The sequence below is a fragment of the Scyliorhinus canicula genome, chromosome 16, assembly GCF_902713615.1.
Source record: "Scyliorhinus canicula chromosome 16, sScyCan1.1, whole genome shotgun sequence".
NCBI classification, from domain to species: domain Eukaryota; kingdom Metazoa; phylum Chordata; class Chondrichthyes; order Carcharhiniformes; family Scyliorhinidae; genus Scyliorhinus; species Scyliorhinus canicula.
Window position 1 is genome coordinate 85,505,545 of NC_052161.1, and position 27,795 is coordinate 85,533,339.

General features: G+C 49.0%; 2 protein-coding genes across 3 annotated transcripts in view; both read left to right on the forward strand.

Annotated features, from left to right (window-relative positions):
- ptpn6 (protein tyrosine phosphatase non-receptor type 6) overlaps window positions 1–7,209 on the forward strand; it is a 108,847-nt gene extending 101,638 nt beyond the window's left edge. For both annotated transcript variants that reach the window (XM_038822348.1, XM_038822350.1), the window contains exon 15: window positions 5,733–7,209. In XM_038822348.1, the coding sequence (XP_038678276.1) occupies window positions 5,733–5,862 (130 nt within the window). In that variant the 3' untranslated portion in view covers window positions 5,863–7,209. The remainder of the gene's footprint in view (window positions 1–5,732) is intronic.
- A 9,888-nt stretch (window positions 7,210–17,097) lies between these two features.
- Window positions 17,098–22,498, forward strand: LOC119950793 (abl interactor homolog). The gene is made up of 2 exons (XM_038773577.1): window positions 17,098–17,573; window positions 21,984–22,498. The coding sequence occupies exons 1-2, from the start codon at window positions 17,191–17,193 to the stop codon at window positions 22,495–22,497; spliced, it is 897 nt and encodes a 298-aa protein (XP_038629505.1). The 5' UTR covers window positions 17,098–17,190; the 3' UTR covers window position 22,498.
- The last annotated feature ends 5,297 nt before the right edge of the window (window positions 22,499–27,795 follow it).

Sequence of the window (27,795 nt, forward strand, 5' to 3'; positions counted from 1 at the left end):
TTAGTCTCCTTATCTGAGGAAGGATGTTCTTGCTATGGAGAGAGTGCAGCGAAGATTTACCAGGCTGATTCCTGAGATGGCGGGACTAACGCATGAGGAGAGATTGAATCGGTTAGGATTGCATTCGCCGGAGTTCAGAAGAATGAGCGGGGAATTGCATAGAAACCTATAAACTTCTAACAGGACTGGACAGGGTCAATGCAGGAAGGATGTTCCCGATGGTGGGTGTGTCCAGAACCAGGGGTCACAGTCTGAGGATAGGGCGTGGACCATGGACAGAGATGAGGAGACATTTCTTCACCCAGAGCGGTGAGCCTGTGGAATTTGTTAACACAGAAAGCAGTTGAGTCCAAAACATTGTGGTCGTGATTCTCTGTCAGCCGACGCCATAATCGGGAAACTGATTGGGCAGAGAATTGGTTTCAATGCCGAAATCGCGGGGGTGCCAGTTTCACACAAAATCGCAATTCTCCGGTGCCTCGACACCAGAGTCAATGCGTCCTATTCCGTATGTACTGTAAACGCCATTGGCATATCGTTAGCGGGCCTAACCCAGTATTCACAAGGGCCTCCGAGGTTGTCCACCTCCACTGGGGCAGATTTCCGATAGCGCGGTTCACTTGCGCTTTTAAAAATCATAACACAGACGCTGTGCCTGCTGAGGGAGAGAAGGGGGCACGGAAAGTGTTCAACATCGTCATAGTTTGCTGACAGTTGTGCTGATGCCCGGGGGGAATTTGCCAGGGCGGGGGGAGTAGTGGGGGGTGGCCAGGAGGTGGGCTGTGGAGTTGGGTGGACGGACACGGAAAGGCAGCCATGCAGCTGTGCATGCTGCCAGCAGCCCACTTTGAACCTGGTGCCACAGGCCTATAGGTGCCCCCCCCCCCCCCAGCCACCCTCTGGCCCGAGCCGACCCATCAGCGGAATGGACACGCTCCAGCGCAACCAGTGTCACCTTGTTGGCTGGGATGTGTGTGTGTGGGGAGTACCACCTGTATGTGTGACTGCAGCTTGTCAGCCTCCCGAGTGTCAATCACGGACCCAGCGAATCCCGCATCGTTTCGCATTGGAATCGATTGTGTTCCACGTGGCACCAGTGCCAGTCCCTCCATGGTCGCTGAATCAATCCAGGTGTGGTACTAGTTTATCAGTCGTGGAAGTCCACGAATCCTGCTCTAGCAACAACACTTAGACTCAGGAACGGAGAATTGCACCGTGTATGTTTTCAAGAAGGAGTTGGATATAGGACTTGGGGTGAAGGAGATCAAAGGATATGGGGGGATGCAGGGTCAGTCTATTGAGTTGGATGATCAGCCATAACCATAATTAATGGCGGAGCAGGCTCGAAGGGCCAAATGGCCTCCTCCTGCTTCTATGTTTCTAAGACGGCAGGGTGTGTTGAGGGGGCAGTTTGTAAAGTACATAAGGCCGGATTCTCCACTGTTGGGATCCTCCGATTCGCCGGCAGCGCACTCATGTCCACATTTACTGACGACATGAGGGTGCCCACAATGGGAAGCCTCATTGGCCGGCTGCCAGGGTAGAGGATCTGCTGCCAATGGGGGCCCACCGAGCCAGAAAACAGATATGGAAGGATGGAGAAGCTGAATATCTCCAATATTTAAAAAGGGAGGTGGAGAGAAAGCAGGGAATTATAGACCAGTAAGCCTAACATTGGTAGTGGGGGAAATTATTTATCAAGGACTTTATAGCAGAACATTTAGAAAGCAGTGGCAGGATCAGTCAGAGTCAGCGTGGATTTATGAAGGGAAAATCATGCTTGACAAATCTGTTGGAATTCTTTGAAGATGTAGCCAGTACAGTCGACAAGGGGGAGCCAGTCGATATGGTATATTTGGACTTTCAAAAGGCGTTTGACAAAGTCCTGCGTAATAGATTATTGTGCAAAATTAAAGTGCAAGGAATTGGAGGAAATGTATTGAGGTGGATAGAAAACTGGTTGGCAGTGAGGAAACAAAGAATAGGGATTAATGGGTCCTTTTCAAATTGGCAGGCAGTAACCAGTGGGGTACCACAGGGATCGGTGCTGAGACCCCATCTATTCACGATATATATTAATGATTTGGATGAGGGAACAAAGTGTAACATCTCAAAGTTTGCAGATGATACCAAGTTAGGTGGGAAGGTGAACTGTGATGAGGATGCAGAGATCCTACAGCATGATAGGGTAGCACGGTAGCATAGTGGTTAGAACAATGGCTTCACAGAGCCAGGGTCCCAGGTTCGATTCCCAGCTTGGGTCACTGTCTGTGCGGAGTCTGCACGTTCTCCCCGTGTGTGCGTGGGTTTCCTCCAGGTGCTCCGGTTTCCTCCCACAATCCGAAGAAGTGCAGGTGTTGTGGTGATATGCATCACTGTAAATACGCAAGGGGTTAATGTAAATACTGTGTAAACACCAGAGGGAGCACCAGAGACATCATGACATGCAGACATACAGCTAATGAAAACATAGAATAGGACACGCCCAATGGGCAGTCAAGAGACCCAGAGATGACGCTACCACAAGGAGGCAACCCATTTAAAAGGACAGGGCACACATGCTCTTTCTATTTCCACAGGCAACACTTAGAGAGAAGGACAGGAGCAGATCAGAAGCATCATACCCACCGCATGGCTTTGAGCAGACTGGTTAGTTAGATTGAGTGCTATAGCAAAATTAATAGGAGAGTCAAACTCAAGTAGGAGAATTGTTAACTGTTCAATAAATGTATTGAACCTATCTCCAAGTCTGAACCTTCCTTTGTCAGAGCATACATCAAGGAAGCAGCTGATGCTATATGAAGAAGCATAACACAACAGGTGTAGGTGGATTGGCTATGCTAAATTGCCCTTAGTGCCCAAAAAAGGTAAGGTTAGGTGGGGTTACGGGGACAGGGTGGAAGTGTGGGGATATGGTGGAGGTGTGGGCTTGGGTGGGGTGCTCTTTCCAAGGGCTGGTGCAGACTCGATGGGCCAAATGGCCTCCTTCAGCACTGTAAATTCTGTGATCTGGGCAGGTTGGGCGAGTGGGCAAATCAATGGCAGATGCAGTATAATTTGGATAAGTGTGAGGTTATTCACTTTGGAAGCAAAAACAGGAAGGCAGATTACTACCTGAATTATTATAAATGGGGAGAGGGGCGTGTGTAGCAGGACCTGGGTGTCCTTGTGCTGAAGGTAAGCATGCAGGTGCAGCAGGCGGTAAAGAAGGCTAATGGTATGTTGGCCTTCATTGCGAAAGGTTTTGAGTATAGAAGCAGGGATGTGTTGCTGCAATTATACAGGGCCTTGGTGAGGCCACACCTGGAGTATCATGTGCAGTTTTGGTCTTCTTCTCTGAGGAAGGATGTTCTTGCTCTCGAAGGAGTGCAGCGAAGGTTTACCAGACTGATTCCAGGGATGGCGGGACTGTCATATGAGGAGAGATTGACGAGGTTGGGATTGTTCTCGCTGGAGTTCAGAAGAATGAGGGGGGATCTCATAGAGACTTATAAAATTCTGACAGGACTAGACAGGGTAGATGCAGGGAAGATGGGTTAGTCCAGAAGCAGGTGTCTCAGTCTGCGGATTCGGGGTAAACCATTTTGGATAGAGATGAGGAGACACCACTCCAAAGAGTGGTGAGCCTGTGAAATTCATTACCACAGAAAGTAGTTGATGCTAAATCATTGAATATATTCAAGAGCTAGATATTGCTCTTGGGGAGAATGGGATCAAAGGCTATGGGGAGAAAGCAGGATTAAGCTATTGAGTTGAATGATCAGCCATGATCGTGATGAATGGCGGAGCAGGCTCGAAGGGCCAAAAGGCCTCCTCCTGCTCCTATTCCTATTGCTGCGCTCTGAAAGCTTGTGTTTGAAACAAACCTGTTGGACTTTAACCTGGTGCTGTAAGACTTCTTACTGTGCTCACCCCAGTCCAACGCCGGCATCTCCACATCATGCCTATTTTCTATGTATCTACGTATCTATGAAGAATTATTCAGAAGCGCATTGTGAACAGGACTAAGCACCTTACGCGGACCTTGTGTGAGATGCTAGTTAGGCCTCATTTAGAACTTTGCGCCCAGTTCTGGATGCCACACTCGAGGGAGGATGCAAGGAAGTCAGAGAGAGCGCAGAGGAGATTCACGGGAATGACTCAGCTGGGGTGCGGGAGGGGGGGGGGGGGGGGGGGGGGGGGGTGGTGTGCTGGGTCATTGCTGCCTCACAACATCAGGCAGGTTCAATTCCGGCCTCCGGATACTGTCTGTGTGTGTGGAGTTTGCATGTTCTCCACCATGGCCTGCATGAGGTTTCCTCCGGGTGCTCCAGTTTCTTGCCATAGTCCAAAGGTTATGTAGATTGGCCACACTAAACATTGCCCCTCAGTGTCCAAAGATGTCTAGGTTAGGTGGGGTTACAGGGATAGGGGAGGGGATTACGCCTAGGTAGGAGTTCTTTCAGAGGGTCAGTGTAGACTTGATGGACGAATTGAAGAGCCTGTGGCATTAGGGAAGCATAAATAGCAAGAGACCCTTCCCCCTCGAGAACTCAGATGCAAAATAATCCCCATCCTTAATTGCCCGTTGGTATGCTGTGTCACTTCAGAAACCCCTCCCCCCCCCCCCCACCCCCAACTATCAACATCCTGGGGGCTACTATTGACCAGAAACTATTGACCAGAACTGGGACTAGCCATATAAATACTGTGGCTACCAGAGCAGGGCAGAGGCTGGGAATCCTGCAGAGAGTAACCCACCTCTTGACCCCAAAGTCTGTCCATCATCTACAAGGACACAAGTCAGGAGTGTGATGAGGGGGCAGCACGATGGCGCCGTGGTTAGCATTGCTGCCTCACGGCGCCGAGGTCCCTGGTTTGATCCTGGCTCTTGTCTGGATGGCTGCAGCTCCCAACAACACTCGAGACACTTGACAACATCCAGGACAAAGCAGCCCCGCTCGATCGCCACGCTAACCGCAAACATTCACTCCCTCCGCCACCGACGCACAGTGGCAGCCGTGTGTACCGTGCACCGCAGCGACTTAACAGCACCGTCCAAACCCGCCACCTTTACCATTTAGAAGGACAAGGGGGCAGCAGACCTAATGCCTGCAAGTTCCCCCTCGAAGCCCCACACACACCAGCCTGACTGGGAAATATATTGGCCATCCCTTCACTGTCGCTAGGTCAGAATCCTGGAACTCCCTCCCTCCCTAACAGTACCTACACTACACAGGGACTGCAGTGAGTCAAGCTGGCGAATCATCCACTATCTCCTCGAGGGGGGGCAATTAGAGTTGGGCGTAAAGCCCACATCCCGTAAATCTCTACTTTTAAAAATGACAGAACTGAACCATGACCTCGGTTTGGGTTAGGCCGAACCCATCCCGTACATCGGGAGCCTTGCTGGCTGCTACATCGCGTGACCTCTCCGCTATTTCACGGCTGACCCCTGATCTCGTCTTGAATGAAATGAAATGAAATGAATGAAAATCGCTTGTTGTCAGAAGTAGGCTTCAAATGAAGTTACTGTGAAGAGCCCCTAGTCTCTTCAGGCGCCTGTTCGGGGAGGCTGGTACGGGAATTGAACCGTGCTGCTGGCCTGCCTTGGTCTGCTTTCAAAGCCAGCTATTTAGCCCTGTGCTAAACCAGCCTTTGGATGAGGAGGAAGCCCGTTCCTCACCCCGAGAGGCTTGCCCTTTTGTCTCCGCACCTCACTGTCTCTCTCTCTCTCTCTCTCTCACACACAGCCAAGGCGAGGATCCCACACTGTACGAGAACATCTCGAAGGCAAAAAAGGACGAGAGCGTCCAAAAGCAGAGGTCGGACGAGAAGGGGAAAAGCGGAAAGCAGAAGTCTGCGTCGGTGAAGAAGAAGTGAAAGGGGGGAGGGGGTGGGAGGGGGTGCCCCAGCGGCGATTGTCTGTTACAATCCCTGTTGATGTTATAACTGGACGGGAAGATTCCAGAATTAACCCCTAGCTCAAAAGGCTGCAGCCTATACTTATTTTAATAAAACATGGAGGAACAGAGTTACAAGATCGCTAATTTGTTTTAACAACAGGAAAAAAACATTTATTAAGCATGAAAAAATTGGATTGTGAGAGGGCACTCCTTGACTTCCCCTACCCCCCTTTAGTTTGATAATTTCACACAGATTTTTGGATTAACCCAACTCACACATCTTTAAGCTACCATGGTCTCATGAAGACACAACGTCCCCATTAAAAACACAAGATGACTGTGGTGAAATACTCTCCATGTGAATGCGTGTGGATGTCACCTCAGAATCACCCCACCCACCCAGATGATTGTCATGTGCGAGTTTGCCAAACTCCACTCATAAAAACATGCTTTAAAATCTCTCTCGTAATCAAGTGCTCCCTTCGTGGTTTGCATTTCAAAATCCAGTCTAGATTTTCCAAAATGATACTATTAAATAAACCTTTTGCCCCACATTTAACAGCGAATCCCATCCAGGATTTTACACCCAGCCCCTTTAAGATTTCTTTGGCGTGGCTGCGGTGCAAACTGCCCACAATTGCTTTAACTCTTGATTCCCAGACTGTATTAAAATGACATCAGATGTTTGATTTACCTTTGAAGGCTGCAATCCCACTTTAAGTCTGATTGCTCCAATTGTTTTGTTAACTCAGAGCACTTTGTTTACTCTCCCTTGAATTCTCCTGAACAATTAGCACAAGTGGATAGCACCGTGGCTTCACAGTGCCAGGGTCCCAGGTTCAGTTCCCTGCTGGGTCACTGTCTGTGCTGAGTCTGCATGTTCTCCCCGTGTCTGCGTGGGTTTCCTCCAGGTGCTGTGGTTTCCTCCCACAGTTTGGGTCAACTTAAAGAATTATTTCTGTCCCAATTCCCTGTTTATCTGAATTGTATGCTGTTCCTTAGGAAGCTTCCAAATTTGTAACTCCCTTGTCCTGTCCAGCTTCACCTGGTAGTTTTGAGAGGTGTTCACATCTTCATGTCCTGCCTCCAACTGCAAAATATCCACTGAAAACTAAAACGTTTCTGTTTAACTTTACAAGGGCCTCCAGTTACTAAGCAACCCCTCACTTCTATTTACTCTTCATACTGTAGCCCTCTCTAAGCACAATAGAAACACAGTTGGAACTTAACCAATCTCCACACATACAAAAACCATTGTCCAGCAGGAATCAAACTGTAGGTTTTATCGTTCCAGGAAACATTATAATAAACTCACTTAAAACTATACCTTGTTTCTAATGTTTACCAATACAGACATAAATCCCTTAAAACCACCTTTGTTCTACAAACTGCATCATATCCCAGGTCCTGTTTCCTCCTCGTATTCTCCCAGTCTTTTTTCAATTTAGAGTACCAATTATGTTTTTTAGAATTACGGGCAATTTAGTGTGGTCAATCCACCTTGCCTGCACATCTTTGGGTTGTGGGGGTGAGACCCAGGCAGACATAGGTATTCTCCTAGTCTTTAAGCAACAAACTATAGACCCTTATCCCCGGAAAAGACTCCACAAATACCCCGCTCCAGGCCTCTCGAAAGCCTTCGCGTGCTTGAAAGATAGGAACAGGAGGAAGGGGCAGCACAGTGGCACAGTGGTTAGCATTGCTGCCTACGGCACTGAGGACCCGGGTTCGAATCCCGGCCCTGGGTCACTGTCCATGTGGAGTTTGCACATTCTCCCTGTGTCTGCGTGGGTTTCACCCCCACAAACCAAAGATGAATTGGGTAGGTGAATTGGCCACACTAAACTGCCCCTTAATTGGAAAAAATAATTGGGTACTCTAAATTTATTTTTAAAAAGGGACAGGAGGAGGCCCATTCAGCCCCTCTCGAGCCTGTTACACAGGGACAGGAGGAGGCCCTTTCAGCCCCTCTCGAGCCTGTTACACAGGAACAGGAGGAGGCCCATTCAGCCCCACTCGAGCCTGTTACACAGGAACAAGAGGAGGCCCTTTCAGCCCCACTCGAGCCTGTTACACAGGGACAGGAGGCGGCCCTTTCAGCCCCTCTCGAGCCTGTTACACAGGGACAGGAGGAGGCCCTTTCAGCCCCTCTCGAGCCTGTTACACAGGAACAGATGTAAGCCCATTCAGTCCTTCTTGATCTTGTTACACAGGGACAGGAGGAGGCCCGTTCAGCCCCCCGTGAGCCTGCGACACAGGTCTCTGTACCCCTCGGTCACACCAGACTTGGAGCACCGTGCACAGTTCTGGTCTCCGTATCCCTTGGACAAATCACACTCGGAGCACCGTGCACAGTTATGGTGTCCATATCCCTCAGTTAGACACCACTCGGAGCACCGTGCAGAGTTCTGGTTTCCGTATCTCTTGGTTAGACCAAACTCGGAGCGCCGTGCAGAGTTCCAGTCTCTATCCCTCGGACAAATCACACCCAGAGCACCGTGCACAGTTATGGAGTCCGTACCCTTCAGTTAGACCACACTCAGAGCACCGTGCACAGTTATGGAGTCCGTACCCCTCAGTTAGACCACACTCAGAGCACCGTGCACAGTTATGGAGTCCGTACCCCTCAGTTAGACCACACTCAGAGAACCGTTCACAGTTGAGGAGCGGGATTCTCCGACCCCCCGCCGGGTCGGAGAATCTCCGGGGGGGGGGGCACGAATCCCGCCCCTGCCGGCTGCCGAATTATCCGGCGCCGGGGATTTGGCGGGGGTGGGAATCACGCCGCCACAGTCGGCAGCAGCTGGTAGCGGCCCCCCCAACAGCAACGGGCCGAGTGGCCGCCCGTTTTCGGCCGGTCCCGCCGGCGTAATTTAGAGTAGGTACTTACCGGCGGGACATGGCTCCGCGGCGGCCTACGGGGTCCTCGGAGGGCGCGGGGGGATCTGGCCCCGGGGGTGCTCCCACGGTAGCATGGCCTGTGGTCGGGGCCCACCAATCCGCAGGCAGGCCTGTGCCGTGGGGGCACTCTATTCCTCCGCATTGGCTTCTGTGAACCTCCGTGATGGCCGACTCGGAGATGGACCCCTCTGCGCATGCGCTGGGATGATGCCAGCACACACTGGCGCCGCGCATGCACCAACTTGCCCTGGCCGGCAGAGGCCCTTTGGCGCCGGTTGGCAAACCACTCCGCCGCCAGCCTAGCCCCTGAAGGTGCGGAGGATTCCTTCACGCCGGAGTTTCCCGCCCCACCAATTCCCGCAGAATCCAGCCCCTGGTCTCTGTGTCCCTCTGTTAGACCACTCTCGCAGCACCGTGTACAGTTCTGGTTTCTGTATCCCTCGGTTAGACCACACTCGGAGCACCGTGTACAGTTCTGGTTTCTGTATCCCTCGGTTAGACCACACTCGGAGCACCGTGCAGACTTCCGGTCTCTCTATCCGTCGGTCACACCACACTCTGAGCACCGTGCACAGTTCTTGCCTGAGAGGAATATGACTGATGGGAATGTTAAACATGCTCCTTCCTCCAGAAATGAGAAGGCTGATGGGGTGTTTGAGACGATGAAAGGGGTTTCAACAGGGTCAACGTAGAGAAGAGGTTTCTACTTGCAGACACATGGGGACTACCCAATGCCTGCGGGTTCCCACTCTGAGCCCCACACACAATCCTTACTGGGAAATATATCAGCCGATCCTTCACTGTCGCTGGGTCAGAATCTTGGATCTCCCTCCCTAACATTGCATTGGGTGTACCTACACCACATGGGGCTGCAGCGGGTTCAAGATGGTGGCTCTCTGACCATCTTTTCAGGGGCAATTAGGGATGGGAAATGCAGTAGTTTGAAACAATGCTTTGACAATTAAACGGTCACGACTGCTTTGCTTGCTTCTAGTGTCTGGAATGGTTATAATTGTATTTTTTGTACTTGCAATTGTTAAATTAAACATTCTTTCTGATAAATCCTACGATTCAATTAATTAAAAAAAATGTTTTATTCTCCTTTTTAACATTTTCTCCCGAATTTACACCCAACAAGGAACGACTGTAATGTCAATCCCCTTATCAATAACAACGATCCCATCCTCCCATCAAACCCCAGACATTAGCCTGTATGTTAACATAAACAAATGACAAAAAGGAATCACCCATAGTCACCATTAACACATACAGGCCCCCTCCCCACTATCCTCCCAGCTCCCAACCCCCAAATGATCGATATAATCCAATTCTCGAAAGTGCATAATGAATAATGCCCATGAATTGTAGAACCCCTCCATCCTTCCCCTCAGTTCACATTTGACCTTTTCAAGTGTCAAGAATTCCAGCAGGTTCCCCCCGCCATGCCCGGGCACAGGGTGGAGAGGTTCATCTCCACACTAACAGGATCCGCCTTCGGGCGATCAACGAGGCGAAGGTTACAACATCTGCCTCCGCGCCCGTTTCCACCCCTGGCTGGTCCGACACCCCGAATATGGCCTCCCGGGGGCCCGGGTCCAGTTTCACGTGCACCACTTTAGAGATTAACCTAAACACCTCCTTCCAGTAATCTCCAGCTTTGGACAGGACCAAAACATATCAACGTGGTTTGCAGCCCCCCCCCCCCCCCCCCCCCCCCACCCCGCAACGTTCACACACATCTTCTACCCCCTCAAAGAGTTGGCTCATCCTCGCCCTCGTGAGGTGTGCTCTGTACACCACCTTTAGCTGTATCAGCCCCAATCTCGCACATGAGGTGGAGTAATTCACCCTCCAGAGCACCTCACACCAGAACCCCTCCTCCATACCCTCTCCCAATTCTTCCTCCCACTTTGCTTTGATCCCTTCTAGTGACGCCTCCTCCTCTTCCAAAATAGCTCCGTAAACAGCCAATACGACCCCCTTCTCCAGTCCCACTGTCGTCAGCACCTCCTCCAGAAATGTGGAAGCCGGCTCATAGAATTTACAGTGCAGAAGGAGGCCATACGGCCCATCGAGACTGCACCGGCTCTTGGAAAGAGCACCCTACCCAAGGTCCACACCTCCGCCCTATCCCCATAACCCAGTGACCCCACCCAACACTGAGGGCAATTTTGGACACTAAGGGGAATTTATCATGGCCAATCCACCTAACCTGCACGTCTTTGGACTGTGGGAGGAAACCGGAGCACCCGGAGGAAACCCACGCACACACGGAGAGGATGTGCAGACTCCGCACAGGAAGTGACCCAAGCCGGGAATCGAACCTGGGACCCTGGAGCTGTGAAGCAATTGTGCTATCCACAAAGCTACCGTGCTGCCCACTCGACTGGGAAGCTCTGTATCTCCTTCCTGGCCCAGTCTCGAACCTGCATGTATCTAAATATTTCCCCCTGCTCCAGCCCATACTTCCCCACCAGCTCCTTCAATCCCCTAAAATGACCCCCAAGAAATAAATCTTTTCGTGTTCTAATTCAGTTCTCTTCCCATCTCCGAATTTCCATCCCACTTCCCTGGCTCAAATCTATGGGGTGGGATTCTCCCCTACCCGGCCAGGCGGGCCATACCGGTGCCGAGGAGTGGCGCAAACCACCCCAGCGTCGGGCCGCATACAAGGTTTGGAATTCTCGGCACCTTTAGGGGCTAGGCCGGCACCAGCGGGGCTGGCGCTGCACCAACCGGCACCGAAGGGCTTCCGTCGGCCGCCGCGAGTTGGCATACGCGCGGGAGCGCCAGCGTGCGCTGGCATGATCCCGGCACATGCGCAGGGGAGATCTTCTCTGCGCTGGCCATGGTGGACGTTTAGAGCAGCCTGCGCGGAGGGAAAGAGTGCCCCCATGGCACAGGCCTGTCCGTGGATCGGTGGGCCCCGATCAAGGGCCAGGCCACCGTGCCCCCCCCCCCCTCCCCCAGGGGCCAGATCACTCCCGCGCCCCTCCGCGGACCCCACAGGCCGCCCGCAGAACCAGGCCCCGCCGGTAAGGACTTTGTTTTATTTATGCCGGCGAGACTAGCCAAAAATGGGCGGCCATTCAGCCCATCGCGGAGCAGCGGATCGCCGGGTGAGGCCACTGCCAACAGCCCCCGACCGGCGCAATGCGATTCCCGCCCCTGCTGAAAAACCGGCCCCGGAGAATCCGGCAGCCGACGTTGGGCGGCGGGGTGGGATTCATGCTGCACCCCGGCGATTCTCCGGCCCGGCGGTGTTTGGAGAATCCCGCCCATGGTTCCCCGAATCAGCGTTTACCTTGCACTGTCAGAGGGTCAGTACTGAGGGAGCGCCGCAGTGTCAGAGGGTCAGTACTGAGGGAGTGTCGCACTGTCAGAGGGTCAGTACTGAGGGAGTGTCGCACTGTCAGAGGGTCAGAACTGAGGGAGTGCCGCACTGTCAGAGGGTCAGTACTGAGGGAGCGCCACACTGTTAGAGGGTCAGTACTGAGGGAGCGCCACACTGTCAGAGGGTCAGTACTGAGGGAGCGCCGCACTGTCGGAAGGTCAGTACTGAGGGAGCGCCGCACTGTCAGAGGGTCAGTACTGAGGGAGTGCCGCACTGTTGGAGGGTCAGTACTGAGGGAGCGCCGCACTGTTGGAGGGTCAGTACTGAGGGAGCACCTCACTGTTGGAGGGTCAGTACTGAGGGAGCGCCTCACTGTCGGAAGGTCAGTACTGAGGGAGCGCCTCACTGTCAGAGGGTCAGGCCAATTTAAAAGAGAAACTTGTAGCTCACTCCCAGTGAGTTCTCCCAGTGAGCCAGTGAAGACACAGCCAGAGTGAGGCACAGTAAAGAGTGAGTTTGGGAATTTGAAGCTCGGTGGGAATTTGAAGCTTGGGGGGAGGAGGTGCTTTTTATCCCTGGTAAGTGGCTGGTAAGTAGTTTTTCTTTTTTCCTTTTCTTTTCATTGGTATATTTATTTATGTTTTCTTCTTTTTTTGGATTTGTAGTTGTATAAGGTAACTGAAGGTTTAAGACATGGCAGGAGATCCCAGACCCATGTCATGCTCCTCGTGTGCGATGTGGGAGCTCAGGGACACGTCCACTGTCCCTGGATCCTTCACGTGCAAGAAGTGTGTCCAGCTGCAGCTCCTGTTGGACCGCTTAACGGCTCTGGAGCTGCGGATGGACTCAGTTTGGAGCATCCGCGATGCTGAGGACGCCGTGGATAGCACGTTCAGCGAGTTGGTCACACCGCAGGTGAAAGTTACTGAGGGAGATAGAAAATGGGTGACCAAAAGACAGAGAAAGAGTAGGAAGACAGTGCAGGTGTCCCCTGCGGTCATCTCCCTGCAAAACAGATATACCGCTTTGGATACTGTTGGGGGAGATGGCTCACCAGGAGAAGGCAGCAGCAGCCAGGTTCATGGCACTGTGGCTGGTTCTGCTGCGCAGCAGGGCAGGAAGAAGAATGGCAGGGCTATAGTGATAGGGGACTCAATCGTAAGGGGAATAGACAGGCGGTTCTGCGGACGCAATCGAGACTCCAGGATGGTATGTTGCCTCCCTGGTGCAGGACATTCTGGGGGGGGGGGGGGGGGGGAGGGTGAACAGCCAGCTGTCGTGGTGCACATAGGCACCAACGGTATAGGTAAAAAAAACGGGATGAGGTCCTACAAGCTGAATTCAGGGAGTTAGGAGTTAAACTAAAAAGTAGGACCTCAAAGGTAGTAATTTCAGGATTGCTACCTGTGCCATGAGCTAGTCAGAGTAGGAATGTCAGGATAGTTAGGATGAATGCGAGGCTCGAGAGGTGGTGCAAGAGGGAGGGATTCAAATTCCTGGGGCATTGGAACCGGTTCTGGGGGAGGTAGGACCAGTACAAACTGGACGGTCTGCACCTGGGCAGGACTGGAACCGATGTCCTAGGAGGGTGTTTGCTAGAGCTGTTGGGGAGGGTTTAATGCAGGAAGTCGGAAGGTAGTAAAACAGGGACAGAAACAAAAGGCAGTAAGGGGGAAAGTGTAAGGCAGAGAAGCCATAGTCAAAAATCAAAAAGGGCAACAGTACAAGGTACAGTGAATGAGGGGAGCTCAGTGAATAGGCCCAGTAATACTAAAAGGAATAAAACGGGAAGTAAAAACATAAATGGTAAGCGATGCGGCAGGTTGTTACATGAAGATATGGTTCAATGACAAGGAAAATTAGGAGAAACGTTAAGAGGAAATATAACTTGGGAGAGGTTACTGATCGAGGTGTTAAGATTCAAAACAGAGGTATAAAAGCCAACATAAGTGTACTTTACCTGAATGCTCGTAGTATTTGGAATAAGGTAAATGCGTTGATGGCGCAAATCATTGTGAATGACTATGATTTAGTGGCCATTACTGAAACATGGTTAAAGGATGGTCAAGACTGGGAGTTAAATATCCGAGGGTATCAAACTATTCGGAAGGACAGAGTGGATGGTAAGGGAGGTGGTGTTGCTCTGTTATTTAAGGATGTCATCCGGGCAATAGTAAGGGATGACATCGGTGCTATGGAGGATAAGGCTGAATCCATTTGGGTGGAAATCAGGAATAGTAAGGCGAAAAAGGTCACTGATAGGAGTAGTCAATAGGCCACCAAATAGTAACAATAAGGTGGGGGCAGGCAATAAATAAAGAAATAACTGATGCATGTAGAAATGGTACAGCAGTTATCATGGGGGATTTTAATCTACATGTCGATTGGTTAAACCAGGTCGGTCAAGGCAGCCATGTGGAGGAGTTTATAGAATGTATCCGCGATAGTTTCCTAGAACAGTATGTAATGGAACCTACGAGGGAGCAAGCGGTCCTAGATCTGGTCCTGTGTAATGAGACAGGATTGATTCATGATCTCATCATCTTGAGATGATTGTTATCATGAAGGAGGTAGTGATGGGCAAGCTAATGGGGCTAAAGGTAGACAAGTCTCCTGGCCCTGATGGAATACATCCCAGAGTGCTAAAAGTGATGGCTAGGGAAATTGCAAATGCACTAGTGATAATTTACCAAAATTCACTAGACTCTGGGGTGGTCCCGGCTGATTGGAAATTAGCAAACGTAACACCACTGTTTAAAAAAGAAGGTAGGCAGAAAGCGGGTAATTATAGGCTAGTGAGTTTAACTTTGGTAGTAGGGAAGATGCTGGAATCTATTATCAAGGAAGAAATAGCGAGGCATCTGGATGGAAATTGTCAATTGGGCAGACGCAGCATGGGTTCATCAAGGGCAGGTCATGCCTAACTAATTTAGTGGAATTTTTTGAGGACATTACCAGTGCGGTAGATAACGGGGATGTGGTATATCTCGATTTCCAGAAAGCCTTTGACAAGGTGCCACACAAAAGGTTGCTGCATAAGATAAAGATGCATGGCATTAAGGGTAAAGTAGTAGCATGGATAGAGGATTGGTTAATTCAGAGAAAGCAAAGAGTGGGGATTAATGGGTGTTTCTCTGGTTGGCAATCAGTAGCTAGTGGTGTCCCTCAGGGATCCGTGTTGGGCCCACAATTGTTCACAATTTACATAGATGATTTGGAGTTGAGTACCAAGGGCAATGTGTCCAAGTTTGCAGACGACACTAAGATGAGTGGTAAAGCAAAAAGTGCAGAGGATACCGGAAGTCTGCAGAGGGATTTGGATAGGTTAAGTGAATGGGCTAGGGTCTGGCAGATGGAATACAATGTTGACAAATGTGAACCATGATGTAGAGATGCCGGGATTGGACTGGGGTGAGCACAGTAAGAAGTCTTACAACACCAGGTTAAAGTCTAACATGTCTGTTTCAAACAGTAGCTTTTGGAGCACTGCTCCTTCCTCAGGTGAACTTGGACTTTAACCTGGTGTTGTAAGACTTCTTCCTGGACAAATTTGAAATTATCCATTTTGGCAGGAATAACAGCAAAAGAGATTATTATATAAATGATAAAATATTAAAGCATGCTGCTGTGCAGAGACACCTGGGTGTGCTAGTGCATGAGTCGAAAAAGTTGGTTTACAGGTGCAACAGGTGATTAAGAAGGCGAATGGAATGTTGTCCTTCATTGCTAGAGGGATGGAGTTTAAGACTAGGGAGGTTATGTTACAATTGTATAAGGTGTTAGTGAGGCCACACCTGGAGTATTGTGTTCAGCTTTGGTCTCCTTACCTGAGAAAGGACGTACTGGCGCTGGAGGGTGTGCAGAGGAGATTCACTAAATTAATCCCAGAGCTGAAGAGGTTGGATTACGAGGAGAGTTGAGTAGACTGGTACTGTACTCGTTGGAATTTAGAAGGATGAGGGGGGATCTTACAGAAACATATAAAATTATGAAGGGAATAGATAGGATAGATGCGGACAGGTTGTTTCCACTGGCGGGTGAAAGCAGAACTAGGGGGCATAGCCTCAAAATAAGGGGAAGTAGATTTAGGACTGAGTTTAGGAGGAACTTCTTCACCCAAAGGGTGGTGAATCTATGGAATTCCTTGCCCAGTGAAGCAGTTGAGGCTCCTTCATTAAATGTTTTTAAGATAAAGATAGATAGTTTTTTGAAGATTAAAGGGATTAATGGTTATGGTGTTCGGGCCGGAAAGTGAGTCCACAAAAGGTCAGCCATGATCTCATTGCATGGCGGAGCAGGCTCGAGGGGCCAGATGGCCTACGCCTGCTCCTAGTTCTTACGTACTGAGGGAGCGCTGCACTGTCAGAGGGTCAGTACTGAGGGAATGCTGCACTTCCGGAGGGTCAGTACTGAGGGAGAGCCGCACTGTCGGAGGGTCAGTACTGAGGGGGTTCGCACTGTCGGAGGGTCAGTACTGAGGGAGTGCTGCACTGTCAGAGGGTCAGTACTGAGGGAGTGCCGCACTGCCAGAGGGTCAGTACTGAGGGGGCGCCGCACTGTCAGAGGGTCAGTACTGAGGGAGTGCAACACTGTCGGAGGGTCAGTACTGAGGGAGTGCCGCACTGTTGGAGGGTCAGTACTGAGGGAGTGCCGCACTGTCAGAGGGTCAGTACTGAGGGAGCACCGCACTGTCGGAGGGTCAGTACTGAGAGAGTGCCGCACTGTTGGAGGGTCAGTACTGAGGGAGTGCCGCACTGTCAGAGGGTCAGTACTGAGGGAGTGCCGCACTGTCGGAGGGTCAGTACTGAGGGAGTGCCGCACTGTCGGGGGGTCAGTACTGAGGGAGTGCCGCACTATTATAAGGTCTGTGCAGTGATTCATGTCCAGGGCGGGGCGAGTCGGCGGGGGGGAGGGGGCGGGGCGTGGTTGGTAGAACGCAAGTGGAGGTTCTCTGTTAAAAATCACTTTTCTAACTCTGACAACGCATCCCAGTCCACATCTGCTTTATGCCAAGCGTCACCTTTTGGCACCAGGCCTATAACAGGTGAACATTCAGTCAGTGATGCTAAAATGGGACCCCATCAGAGGAAACACATCACCACCCCAGTCTCGGTGGAGGAAAATGGCTGTCATGCAGCCTCGCCGATCACTTTTAATTACAGTTCTGGACGATCTGCAGATATCAGTTTACATGATTATAATGAAGGTGCTTGTTTAGCTCTTAAGACTTCAGAGATGGTGGGGCTGAATTCCAGTGCACTGTACCAGCTGACCAGGAACAAAGCTGACTCCAGTATTGACTCAAATCTCTCTTCAAACAAGAAGCAACCAGATGGGTTGACTGGTGCAAAGGGCGATGAGCTGAGCAAGTCGGGGGTCAAAGGTATTTTTAACCATGTGGTGCCTTCAGTCTCTTCTCATCAGTTTGGAGCCAATTTCAGCAATGTTCCAGTATCTAGTGTGTTGTTCCTCGTGTCTTAATAAAGCTCGCAGTCTCAAATGTGGAGAAGATGCTTTATTGTGAGTTCGTTCATTCTTCAGAGCTCTACGTACGGCTACCTTCAGTGCTATCCTAGCTGCTGTGTGTCCAGCTATTAGCTCTGCCTGCTGTGTGTGTTTCTCACTTCCTGTCCTGATCTATTTATATGGCTCTCCCGTGCTCCCTCTAGTGGTCGCTCAGTTGTGTTGCATCTGGTTAACTTGTGATCACCACATCCCCCTTTTTCTCTTAACATATTTTCTGAACATCGTTAAAGAAAATTGTACATCCTGTCCCAGTGTATTTATAGCTCTCCCGCTCGTGTTTGCTCTGTTGTTTTGTATCTAGTCAATCTACGATCACCACATCCCCCTTTTTCTCATTACATAGTTTCTGTACATCATTAAAGAAAATTATACAAAACAGTAACTTATGATATGCGTATCTATACAAGTGATGATGCTATTGCCTTAGTTAACAAAGCCAATGTATTTATATGTCCAATCTTAATAAAAACATTTATGAGTCCAAACTTGATGAATTTGTTCAGAGCTTTTTTTCTTTTTGTTGTTGATGACGTGGTGATATTGATATTGCAAGTCCGCTGTGAATGTTGTTGGTGTTCCTTGTTATCTTAAGTACCCAATGCGTCATCCCGAGGTGTCTGCATGGTCACATCACTGATGTTGACTGGCATGGACTTTTTTTTTCTGTGCTTGTGGTGTTGATTTATTGTCTCATCCGCCTTGGATGCTGGTGTGCTTGCTCGTTCTGGAGCAGACGTGTGTTTATGCGATTCGTCGTCATCCCATGACATGTTTGTAGTCTTGTCATCGTTTTGCCATGCGCTGTGGCATTGTCCGTCATGTGCCAAGTAGTGCCATTGTGTACAAGTCGTTGTTTCATTGCTGTTGTTTCTGTCGTTCTTGTTTTTGTTGTTTTCGTTGCCGTACTTGTCGCTGTTTTTGTCGTTTCCGTCTTTGGTGTTGGCACTGTCGTTGTTCCTGACTTTGTTGTTCTCGTTGCCGGTCTTGGTGCTGTTTTTGTCGTTTCTGTCTTTGGTGTTGTCGCTATCTTTGTTCCTGACTTTGTTGTGTTTGTTGCCATTCTTGTTGTTTCTGTCCCTGTCGTTGTCGCTATCTTTGTGCCTGACGTTGTTGTTTGTCTTGTTGCGCTTCATGTTGCTTTTATTCTTGCTGTTGTCGTTCTCGTTTCTGCTGTGCTTCTTGCTATTGTTGTTTGTCTTGTCGCGCTTCATGTTGCTTTTCTTCTTGCTGTTGTCGTTCTCGTTTCTGCTGTGCTTCTTGCTATTGTTGTTGGTCTTGTCGCGCTTCATGTTGTTTTTGTTCTTGCTGTGTTTCTTTTGACTTTTGTTTTTTCTTGTTATACTCTATGAGTGTCCCGAGTGGATAATTTGAGTCATTGAGCCTTCCGTCTCGCGAGTGGTGCGAATGATCTGATGTTGCATCGGTGCAGGTGACATCAATCAGTTGTGGAGAATTGGATTCCGCATCTTTGCTTTCTTGGTGCTCGTCTTCTCGCGAGTGGTGCGAATGATCTGATGTTGCATCGGTGCAGGTGACATCAATCAGTTGTGGAGAATTGGATTCCGCATCTTTGCTTTCTTGGTGCTCGTCTTCCGGAGTCAAAGTCTTCTTGATTACATTTGACGCGGTGTCTGTGGACTCTCGGCGCTCCTCTTCTGGAGTCCAAATCTGCATGATTTCAGTTGACGTGGTTTCTCTAGACTCTTGGTGCTCCGCTTCTGGATTTTAAATCTTCATGATTTCTGTTGATGTTATCTCACTGGACTCCAGGTGCTCCTCTTCTGGAGTCAAAATTTGCATGGTTTCTTTTTGTTTGATGTCTCTGGACTCCAGGTGCTCCTCTTCTGGAGTCAGAATCTGCATGGTTTCTTTCGGCATTGTCTCTGTGGACTCCAGGTGCTCCTCTTCTGGAGTCAAAATCTGCATGTTTTCTTTTGGCGTTGTCTCTCTGGGCTCCAGGTGCTCCTCTTCTGGAGTCAAAATCTGCATGTTTTCTTTCGGCATCGTCTCTCTGGACTGTTGGGTGGCCCGACTCTGTGCTTCTGTACAGACAAGCTGAGAACTGTCAGTCTCACTGTGATCCTGTACGTCGAGTGCGAGCACCTTGTCACTGTTTTCGCTCTGTGCTTCGGTACAGACAAGCTGAGAACTGTCAGTCTCACTGTGATCCTGTACGTTGAGTGTGATCACCTTGTCACTGTCTTCGCATGCAGTGGGCAGAGGTGCATTGTCTTCTTCTTGTTCCTGTGAGCGTGTTGGACTTTCATAGTCCGCTCTTTCTTCTTGTTCCTGTGAGCGTGTTGGACTTTCATAGTCTGCTCTTTCTTCTTGTTCCAATGAGCATGTTGGACTTTCATTGTCTGTTTGCGGTTGCTCAGGTACAGCGGGTTTACCTTCATGGTCTTGTTCATGCTTGGTGTCCGCCCGGGAGTGTTTGCTTGCATCCCTGTTGGCGTCTTTCATCACTCGCACTGTGGAGCCTGTCATCGCTCGCTCCGTGGAGTCTTCCTGTGCTCTCTGTGTGGCGTCGTCTTCGTCTTGGGTATTGCTGTCATCCAATGTATCGACGAGCTGCCATGGCACCATGGTGTTGGATTCATCCACCATGAGTAGATTCGTGTTGAGCTTTGCAACGGTGTCGCTGATGCTGTGATCAGCATGTCCAAATAACTCCTCCATGTCTGAGTAGTATTCTTTGAAAGCCATTTCATCTTGGTTGGCTTCTTCTACCACGAGTTGGTTCGTGTTGAACTTTGCGACCGTGTCGCCGATGCTGTGATTAGCATATCCGACTGACTCAGCTATGTCTGAGTAGTATTCTTCGAAAACCAAAGCATTTTGGTTGGATTCATCTACCACGAGTTGGTTCGTGTTGTACTTTGCGACCGTGTCGCTGATGCTGTGATAAGCATATCCGACTGACCCAGTCAGGTCTGAGAGGTAATCGTCGAAAAACAAATCATCTTTTGTTGTTTCGGAAATCTTTTTGTTCACTTCACTGTGTGTGGTGAAGGCAGCTTTTTCCAAGGTTTTGTGCAAGTTGTTTTTCACTGTTGGTTTAAGTTCAGGCGTTTTTCATTGTTCTGAGGCAAGAAAATTTGGTTTTACCACTTTAAGTGTCTTGTTTTCAATTTTCGGGCATTTCCCTTTTAAGTGGGCGTGGTCAGGATTCTCAGACGTCATGACGTCACGCGTAGGAACGACTTGCACATGCGCAAATCGGCTTTCTTTCCTTGTGCGGTTCGGTGTCCATTGCGCATGCGCGGCTTGCGCATGCGCATGACGGTCCGCGACGAAGCCTTTTTTTGACTGCGCATGCGCGGCTTGCGCATGCGCATAACGATCGGCGCCGCGATCTTTTGTAAACTGCGCATGCGCGACTTCCGGTTCCGGCGCATGCGCAGACGCGATTTGTAGTTCTTTGCTTACCAGAGACTGCAAAATGTGCTCCGACGCCATTTTATCGCGGATTTCAGCGTTTTTTCTTTCTAAAAGTTGTAAGTTACCTTTTCTTTCCGATCTGGACTGGATTTCAGCGTTTTGGCTTTGTGAAAAATTCATGTTATTTCTTCTTTTTGATCTGTACTGTGCATTCGCGATTTCCTGATCTTTTTGTGATTTTTTAAGTCTTGCATCACTCAGTCTCTGTGCAGGTTGGACTGTGAGCATGCCTTGCTGTTCAAATTTCTCACAGTACTCTTCAAATTTGTTTAGTAACGTTTGTAAGCTGTTCCTGTCTTCACCTTTTGAGTATTTAAATCCATTATACACTTTCCTATTGACAGGCCCTTCGATGAGAATTGCTATTTTAATTTTGTCTGAGGCTTCTGCTACATCATTAGCTATGAGATAAAAATCGAACATTTGTTTAAACCTTTTCCAGACATTTCTTACATTACCAGTCGTGTCCAGCTGAGGTGGGTATCCATGCCACATCCTCGAATTAGCGATGTCTTCCCCAGTCAAATGTCCAGTAGGAGATTTCCATGCCATTCTTGGTTGAGATTTCCATGCCATTTTGTGCTTTCTGTATCTGCAGCTGAGTTGTCCTGTAGTAAGCGTCTGAAATTACGCCTGGTACCATGTGTTGTTCCTCGTGTCTTAATAAAGCTCGCAGTCTCAAATGTGGAGAAGATGCTTTATTGTGAGTTCGTTCATTCTTCAGAGCTCTACGTACGGCTACCTTCAGTGCTATCCTAGCTGCTGTGTGTCCAGCTATTAGCTCTGCCTGCTGTGTGTGTTTCTCACTTCCTGTCCTGATCTATTTATATGGCTCTCCCGTGCTCCCTCTAGTGGTCGCTCAGTTATGTTGCATCTGGTTAACTTGTGATCACCACATCTAGTAGCACGATGTTAAGCTTTAACCCACTACAGGCTGTTCCTTCTACTTCCTATTCATTTCTTTCTGTAACTTCCAGTACGTTATCTTCCACTGAGAGCAGAGTGGCCCCCTACCTTACCCGAGCACCTACACCGTCTGTACTTAACACGCCTCCCCCCAATATTTCCTTACCGCCACCCCCTCCACTGTTAAATTCAAATAGTTCTGAACCTTCTCTTCGTAATATGTCCACTGTTAGTGAAGGATACTTGTCTTCATCCATTTCTTGCTCCTCTTCAACTGCTTCGCTTCAATCTGCTAACACTGCATTAGCCATGAAGCTTGCATCTTTGCAGCTCAAAGCTTCTCACCCTTCCTTCACAGTGCATCACCCACCTTTGCCACGTTCAGCGCTTGCTCAATCAGCACCTCTCATCCCTCAGTCAAGCTCAAATACATCTGCAATGTGGGTCACACTTGGCATGCAGTCTCCTTATGCTGCACATTTCTCTGGGGTTAAGCCTCGATAAGAACTTGTGTACTTTATCAGTCTTAAAAGGTAATTAGGAATTCTACCTCAAAACAATGTGACCTATGCAAGGACGATGTGGACCAACTTCATCCACTTCCATCAAACAAAAGGTGCTTGAGTGGCCTGCAAACATTGTTTTGCTTCTTTACTACTGGAAAATAAAAACAAATACATTTTACTGTGAATTGGTTTTAGTGTTGCTGCAAACAAAAAATGGCTCCTGTTGTATGGTGTTTTAGAAACTATTTATCTTTCTTCCAAGTGATTGGGACTAGTCATTGTTCCAGAAAGCCGAGAGAGGCTTTGAAGTGTGAAGTGCAGCGCACACCAGCATTCATTTGTTAGCCTGCTGTTGGTGCTATTTTAACCATCACAAACTGTGCCTCTGTGGGTTCTGATCCCTGGTGCTTATTATTCTGAAAGGTTGAAAACTAAATTGTTAGCTTAGACCAGCTTCTCTGCAACAAGTGATATCCTTGTAATATTTGGCGTCACTTGTTAACAGTTTGGTACTTGATGCAAATGTTGCTCAGCCTTCTTCAGTTTACTTTATACAAGTACAATCCTGCTCTTCTCTTCCACTGATTGTCTCTGGTCTTTTTGTCTCTGGTTTTTTTTGTATGTTGAGTGATCGTTCATGATAACACAGAAAAATATTGTCATCACTGTCTTTTTCTCATTAATTTAATGGTGTTTTATAGCATTGTAAATTGCAGTTCAAACAGTGAAATCTAATACCATTAGATAAAGATTTATTATACATTTGAATTATTGCTGTGTAATTTTAATTGTAAGCAATAGCACATTGATTTTCTGGTAAACTTAGTATACAATGAAGTGTAAATTTTGACCATTTTCTACACATTTTTGTTCACGAAATATGTATTATGTATAAACCACCCAAGAGAGCAAAATGTGAAAAGGAAGACTAAAATTTAAAATGCAATGGGATTTCATAGACTATAGGTCATTTTTAAAAATGTATTTTAAAAATTTCTTTTTCACAAAGTTTTATACATTCAAGGCAGGACATCTTTAATAATCCAGTTTTAAAAAGTACCTCAAGTTTTTTAATATCCTTAACAAAAGTTAACTTTCTGGTTAATGAATTCAACATTGGATTGTGCTTGAAGCTAAAAAAATTTTAGAAAAAAAAAAAATTAATAATCACTTTTCTTTCGCGGAAGGCATAGTTGAATCAATGCAATAACGTAACAATCTGCCTGAGGGGATACGTACATTGTAAGGGTGCAGGAAGGATTCGGGCTGTAATCAGTCATCAGGAGCCGGGACTTTGAAGGACTCGGTGCAAAGTAAGATGGTGGTGGCGGCTCCCCTTCTCCCCTACCGACCCCACTGCTGATGGCCAACAACATCAGCAGCATGGTGGCTGGGATTGGGAAACCGTTGCCAAAGTCTGATGATAGAGTTTTTAAGAATCAATCGACGAAGCTCTGGTGCAGATGTATGTACTGCTGGAGAAAATGAGCTAAGCTGTTGAAGCACGTTGAAAGGCATTGAGATGGCCATGTCCATTCGTTGTGATTGGGTCACGTCCCTAGAAGCTGATCTGACCTCAGCAAGTGAGAGCAACAAAAATCTGAAGGCCCAAATAAGTGAAAGCATTGCTCCTTGACATTCAATGGCATCACCATCACTGAATCCCCCCCCCTCCCCACTACCAACATCCTGGGGGTTACCATTGGCCACAAAGTGAACCGGGACCAGCCATAGAAATACTGTGGCTACCAGAGCAGGTCAGAGGTTGGGAATCCTGTGGAGAGTAACTCACCTCCTGATTCCGCAAAGCCTGACCACCATCTGCAAGACACAAGTCAGGAGTGTGATGGGAAACTCTCCCACTTGCCTGGACGAGTGTAGCTCCCAACAATACTCGAGAAGCTCGACACCATCCAGAACAAAGCAGCACCGCTCTATCGCCACGCTAACCACAAACATTCACTCCCTCCACCACCAACGCACAGTGGCAGCTGTGTGTACCATCTACAAGATTAACCATAGTGACTTACCAAGGCTCCTTTGACAGCATCTTCCAAACCCACGGCCGCTAGAAGGACAAGGGGAGCAGATACCTGGGAGCCCCACCACCTTGAGGTTCCCCTGTGAGTCACTCACCCCCCCGAGTTGGAAATTTATTGGCTGTTCCTTTACTGCCGCTGGGTCACAATCCTGGAGCTCCCTCCCTAACAGCACCGTGGATGTACCTACACCTCAGGAGCTGCAGCAGTTCAAGAAGGCAGCTCACCACCAGCTTCTGATGAGCAATAGGGGTGGGTAATAAATGTTGGCCTGACCAGCGATGCCCTCATTCCATAAATGTTTTGTCAAGAACCTTGAGAATCAATCACATAGGCAAAACATCCGCACCAAGGGATTGCCGGTGGGGATAGAGGGCCACACTCCTATTGATTACTCTTCAGGAATATTGTATAAGATGTTGGGTGAACGTGTGTTCCCATCCCCTGCCTTCCCAGAGTTAAACTGAGCTCATCGTTCCCTGCGGCCAAAGCCTAATGCTGGAGAACTACTGCGTGCAGTCAGTATCCTGTTCCACAACTTTCAAAAGAAAGACCGGGTCCTTTGCAGGGCCAGGCATCACCGGGGGGGGGGGGGGGGGGGGGGGGGGGGGGCACTCCAGCCGGATTTACCAGGATCTGAGCATGGGCCTGGCACAGAGCATTCAACGGGGTGAGGTCCGTCCTCTACCAAAAGGCAGTTAGGGTTTGGCAAGATCTACCCGTCTCGCCTCGTACGTTTTGTAGTGTTTTGTTAATTAGGGAGCTAGAGAGAGGGTATTGTTTGTTAAGTGTTGCCAAGGGAGCTTTTTTTGGACTGATGGGGGAAGCATTTTAATTGGTTGGTGGTATCCACAAACCCTTTTTTGCCAGAACATATGACTTGGCTCAGTGGCTGCCGTGGGTGGGTGAGCAAAGAAGGCAAATGGTCTGTTGGCCTTCATCGCTAAAAGATTTAAGTACAGGACTAGGGATGTTTTGCTGCAATTGGGGCATTGGTGAGGCCACACCTAATAATAATAGTAATAATAATCTTTATTGTCACAAGTAGGCTTATATAAACATCTGGCAAGGTGGGATGGTCTCCCTCTGTCACTGGCAGGTCGGGTACAGGCAGTTAAAATGAACGTGCTGCCACAATTTCTGTTTATTTTCCAATGCCTGGCGATTTTCCTGCCAAAGGCATTTTCTAGAGAGATTGAAGGAATGATTACCTCGTTCATATGGGGAGGGAAGGTGGCCAGAGTGAGGAAGGTGCTGCTACAGACGGGAAGGCAGGCAGGGGGTTTAGGTCTCCCGAACGGGATGTATTACTACTGGGTGGAGAATGTGGAGAAGGTGCGGAGCTGGGTCAGAGGGGCTGATTCCCAGTGGGTCAGAATGGAGGAGAGTTTGTGCAGGGGGTCGGGATTGAAAACACTAGCAACAGCACCGCTCCCGATAGCTCCGGGGAAATACTCAGGGATTCCGGTAATAATAGCTTCATTGAAAATTTGGAGGCAGTTTCGCCAACACTTCGGGTTGGGGGCAGGGTCAAGGGAAATGCCGATTCAGGGGAACCACAGATTTGAGCCAGGGAAGTGGGACGGAAATGTTGGGAAATGGAAGGAGAAGGGGATTAAGACACTAAAAGATTTGTTTCTTTCGGGTCGGTTTGCAGGATTGAAGGAGCTAGAAGCGAAGTATGGGCTGGAGCAGGGGGAAATGTTTAGATACATGCAGGTTCGAGATTTTGCCAGGAAGGAGATACAGAGCTTCCCGGTGGAGCCGGCCTCCACATTGCTGGAGGAGGTGCTGACGACAGTGGGACTGGAGAAGGGGGTAGTGTCAGCGGTTTACGGGGCTACTTTGGAAGAGGAGAAGGCACCGCTGGAAGGGATCAAAGCAAAGTGGGAGGAAGAGATGGCAGAGGGTACAGAGGAGGGGTTCTGGTGTGAGGTGCCCAGGAGGGTGAACGCCTCCACCTCGTGTGCGAGGTTGGGGCTGATACAGCTGAAGGTGGTGTAAAGAGCACACCTCACAAGGACGAGGATGAACCAGCTCTTTGAGGGGGTAGAAGATGTGTGTGAACGGTGCGGGGTGGGGCCCTCGCAAATAACGTTCATATGGTTTGGTCCTATCCAAAGCTGGAGGATTGCTGGAAGGAGGTTTTTAGGTTAATTTCTAAAGTGGTGCACTGGACCCGGGCCCCCGGGAGGCCATATTTGGGGTGTCGAACCAGCCAGGGTTGGAAACGGGCACTGAAGCAGATGTTGTAGCCTTCGCCTCGTTGATCGCCCGAAGGCAGATCCTGTTGGGATCGAGAGCAGCCTCTCCACCCTATGCCCTGGCATGACGGGGGGACCTGCTGGAATTCTTAACTCTTCAGAAGGTAGGGCAGCACGGTGGTACAGTGGGTTAGCCCTGTTGCCTCACGGCGCCGAGATCCCAGGTTCGATCCCGGCTCTGGGTCACTATCCGTGTGGAGTCTGCACATTCTCCCCGCGTTTGCGTGGGTTTCGCCCCCACAACCCAAAGATGTGCAGGATATGTGGACTGGCTGGCTAAAGTGCCCCTTAATTGGAATAAATGAATTGGGTACACTAAATTTAAAAAAAACTCTTCAGAAGTTTAAGTTTGAACTGAGGGGAAGGATGGAAGGATTCTACAATTCATGGGCGTTATACATTATGCACTTTCGAGAATTGGATCACATCGAACATTTGGGGGGATTGGGGGCTGGGAGGGTTGGGAGGAAGGGGACTGTATGTGTTAACGGTGACTGTGGATGATTCCTGATTCCTTTTTGTCATTTGTTTATGTTAACATGCAGGCTAATGTCTTGGGGTTTGGTGGGAGGATGGGATCATTGTTATTGATATGGGGATTGAAATTATATTCGTTATTATTATTTATTGTTGGTGGGTGCAAATGTGGGAGAAAATGTGGAAAAGGAGGAGAATAAAAATATTTTTTTAAAAAGGGAACCTGAAAGGGAAAATCGAGGACCTGGAGAACCGTTCGAGGCATCAAAACCTGTGAGCCTACCGGAGGGGATCGAAGTTAGGAACCCCACAGACTATGTGGCCCAAATGCTGGGCAACCTGATGGGAAGGGACAGCTTCCCCAACCCACCAGAAATCGTCAGAGCGCACCGGTTCTGTCATAATATCCACTCATGTATATAATTAAATGCAGACAAACAGTGATTGACACATAGGATGACCAATGAACACACAACACAGAACAACCAATCACCAGACAGGACACCACCACTATAA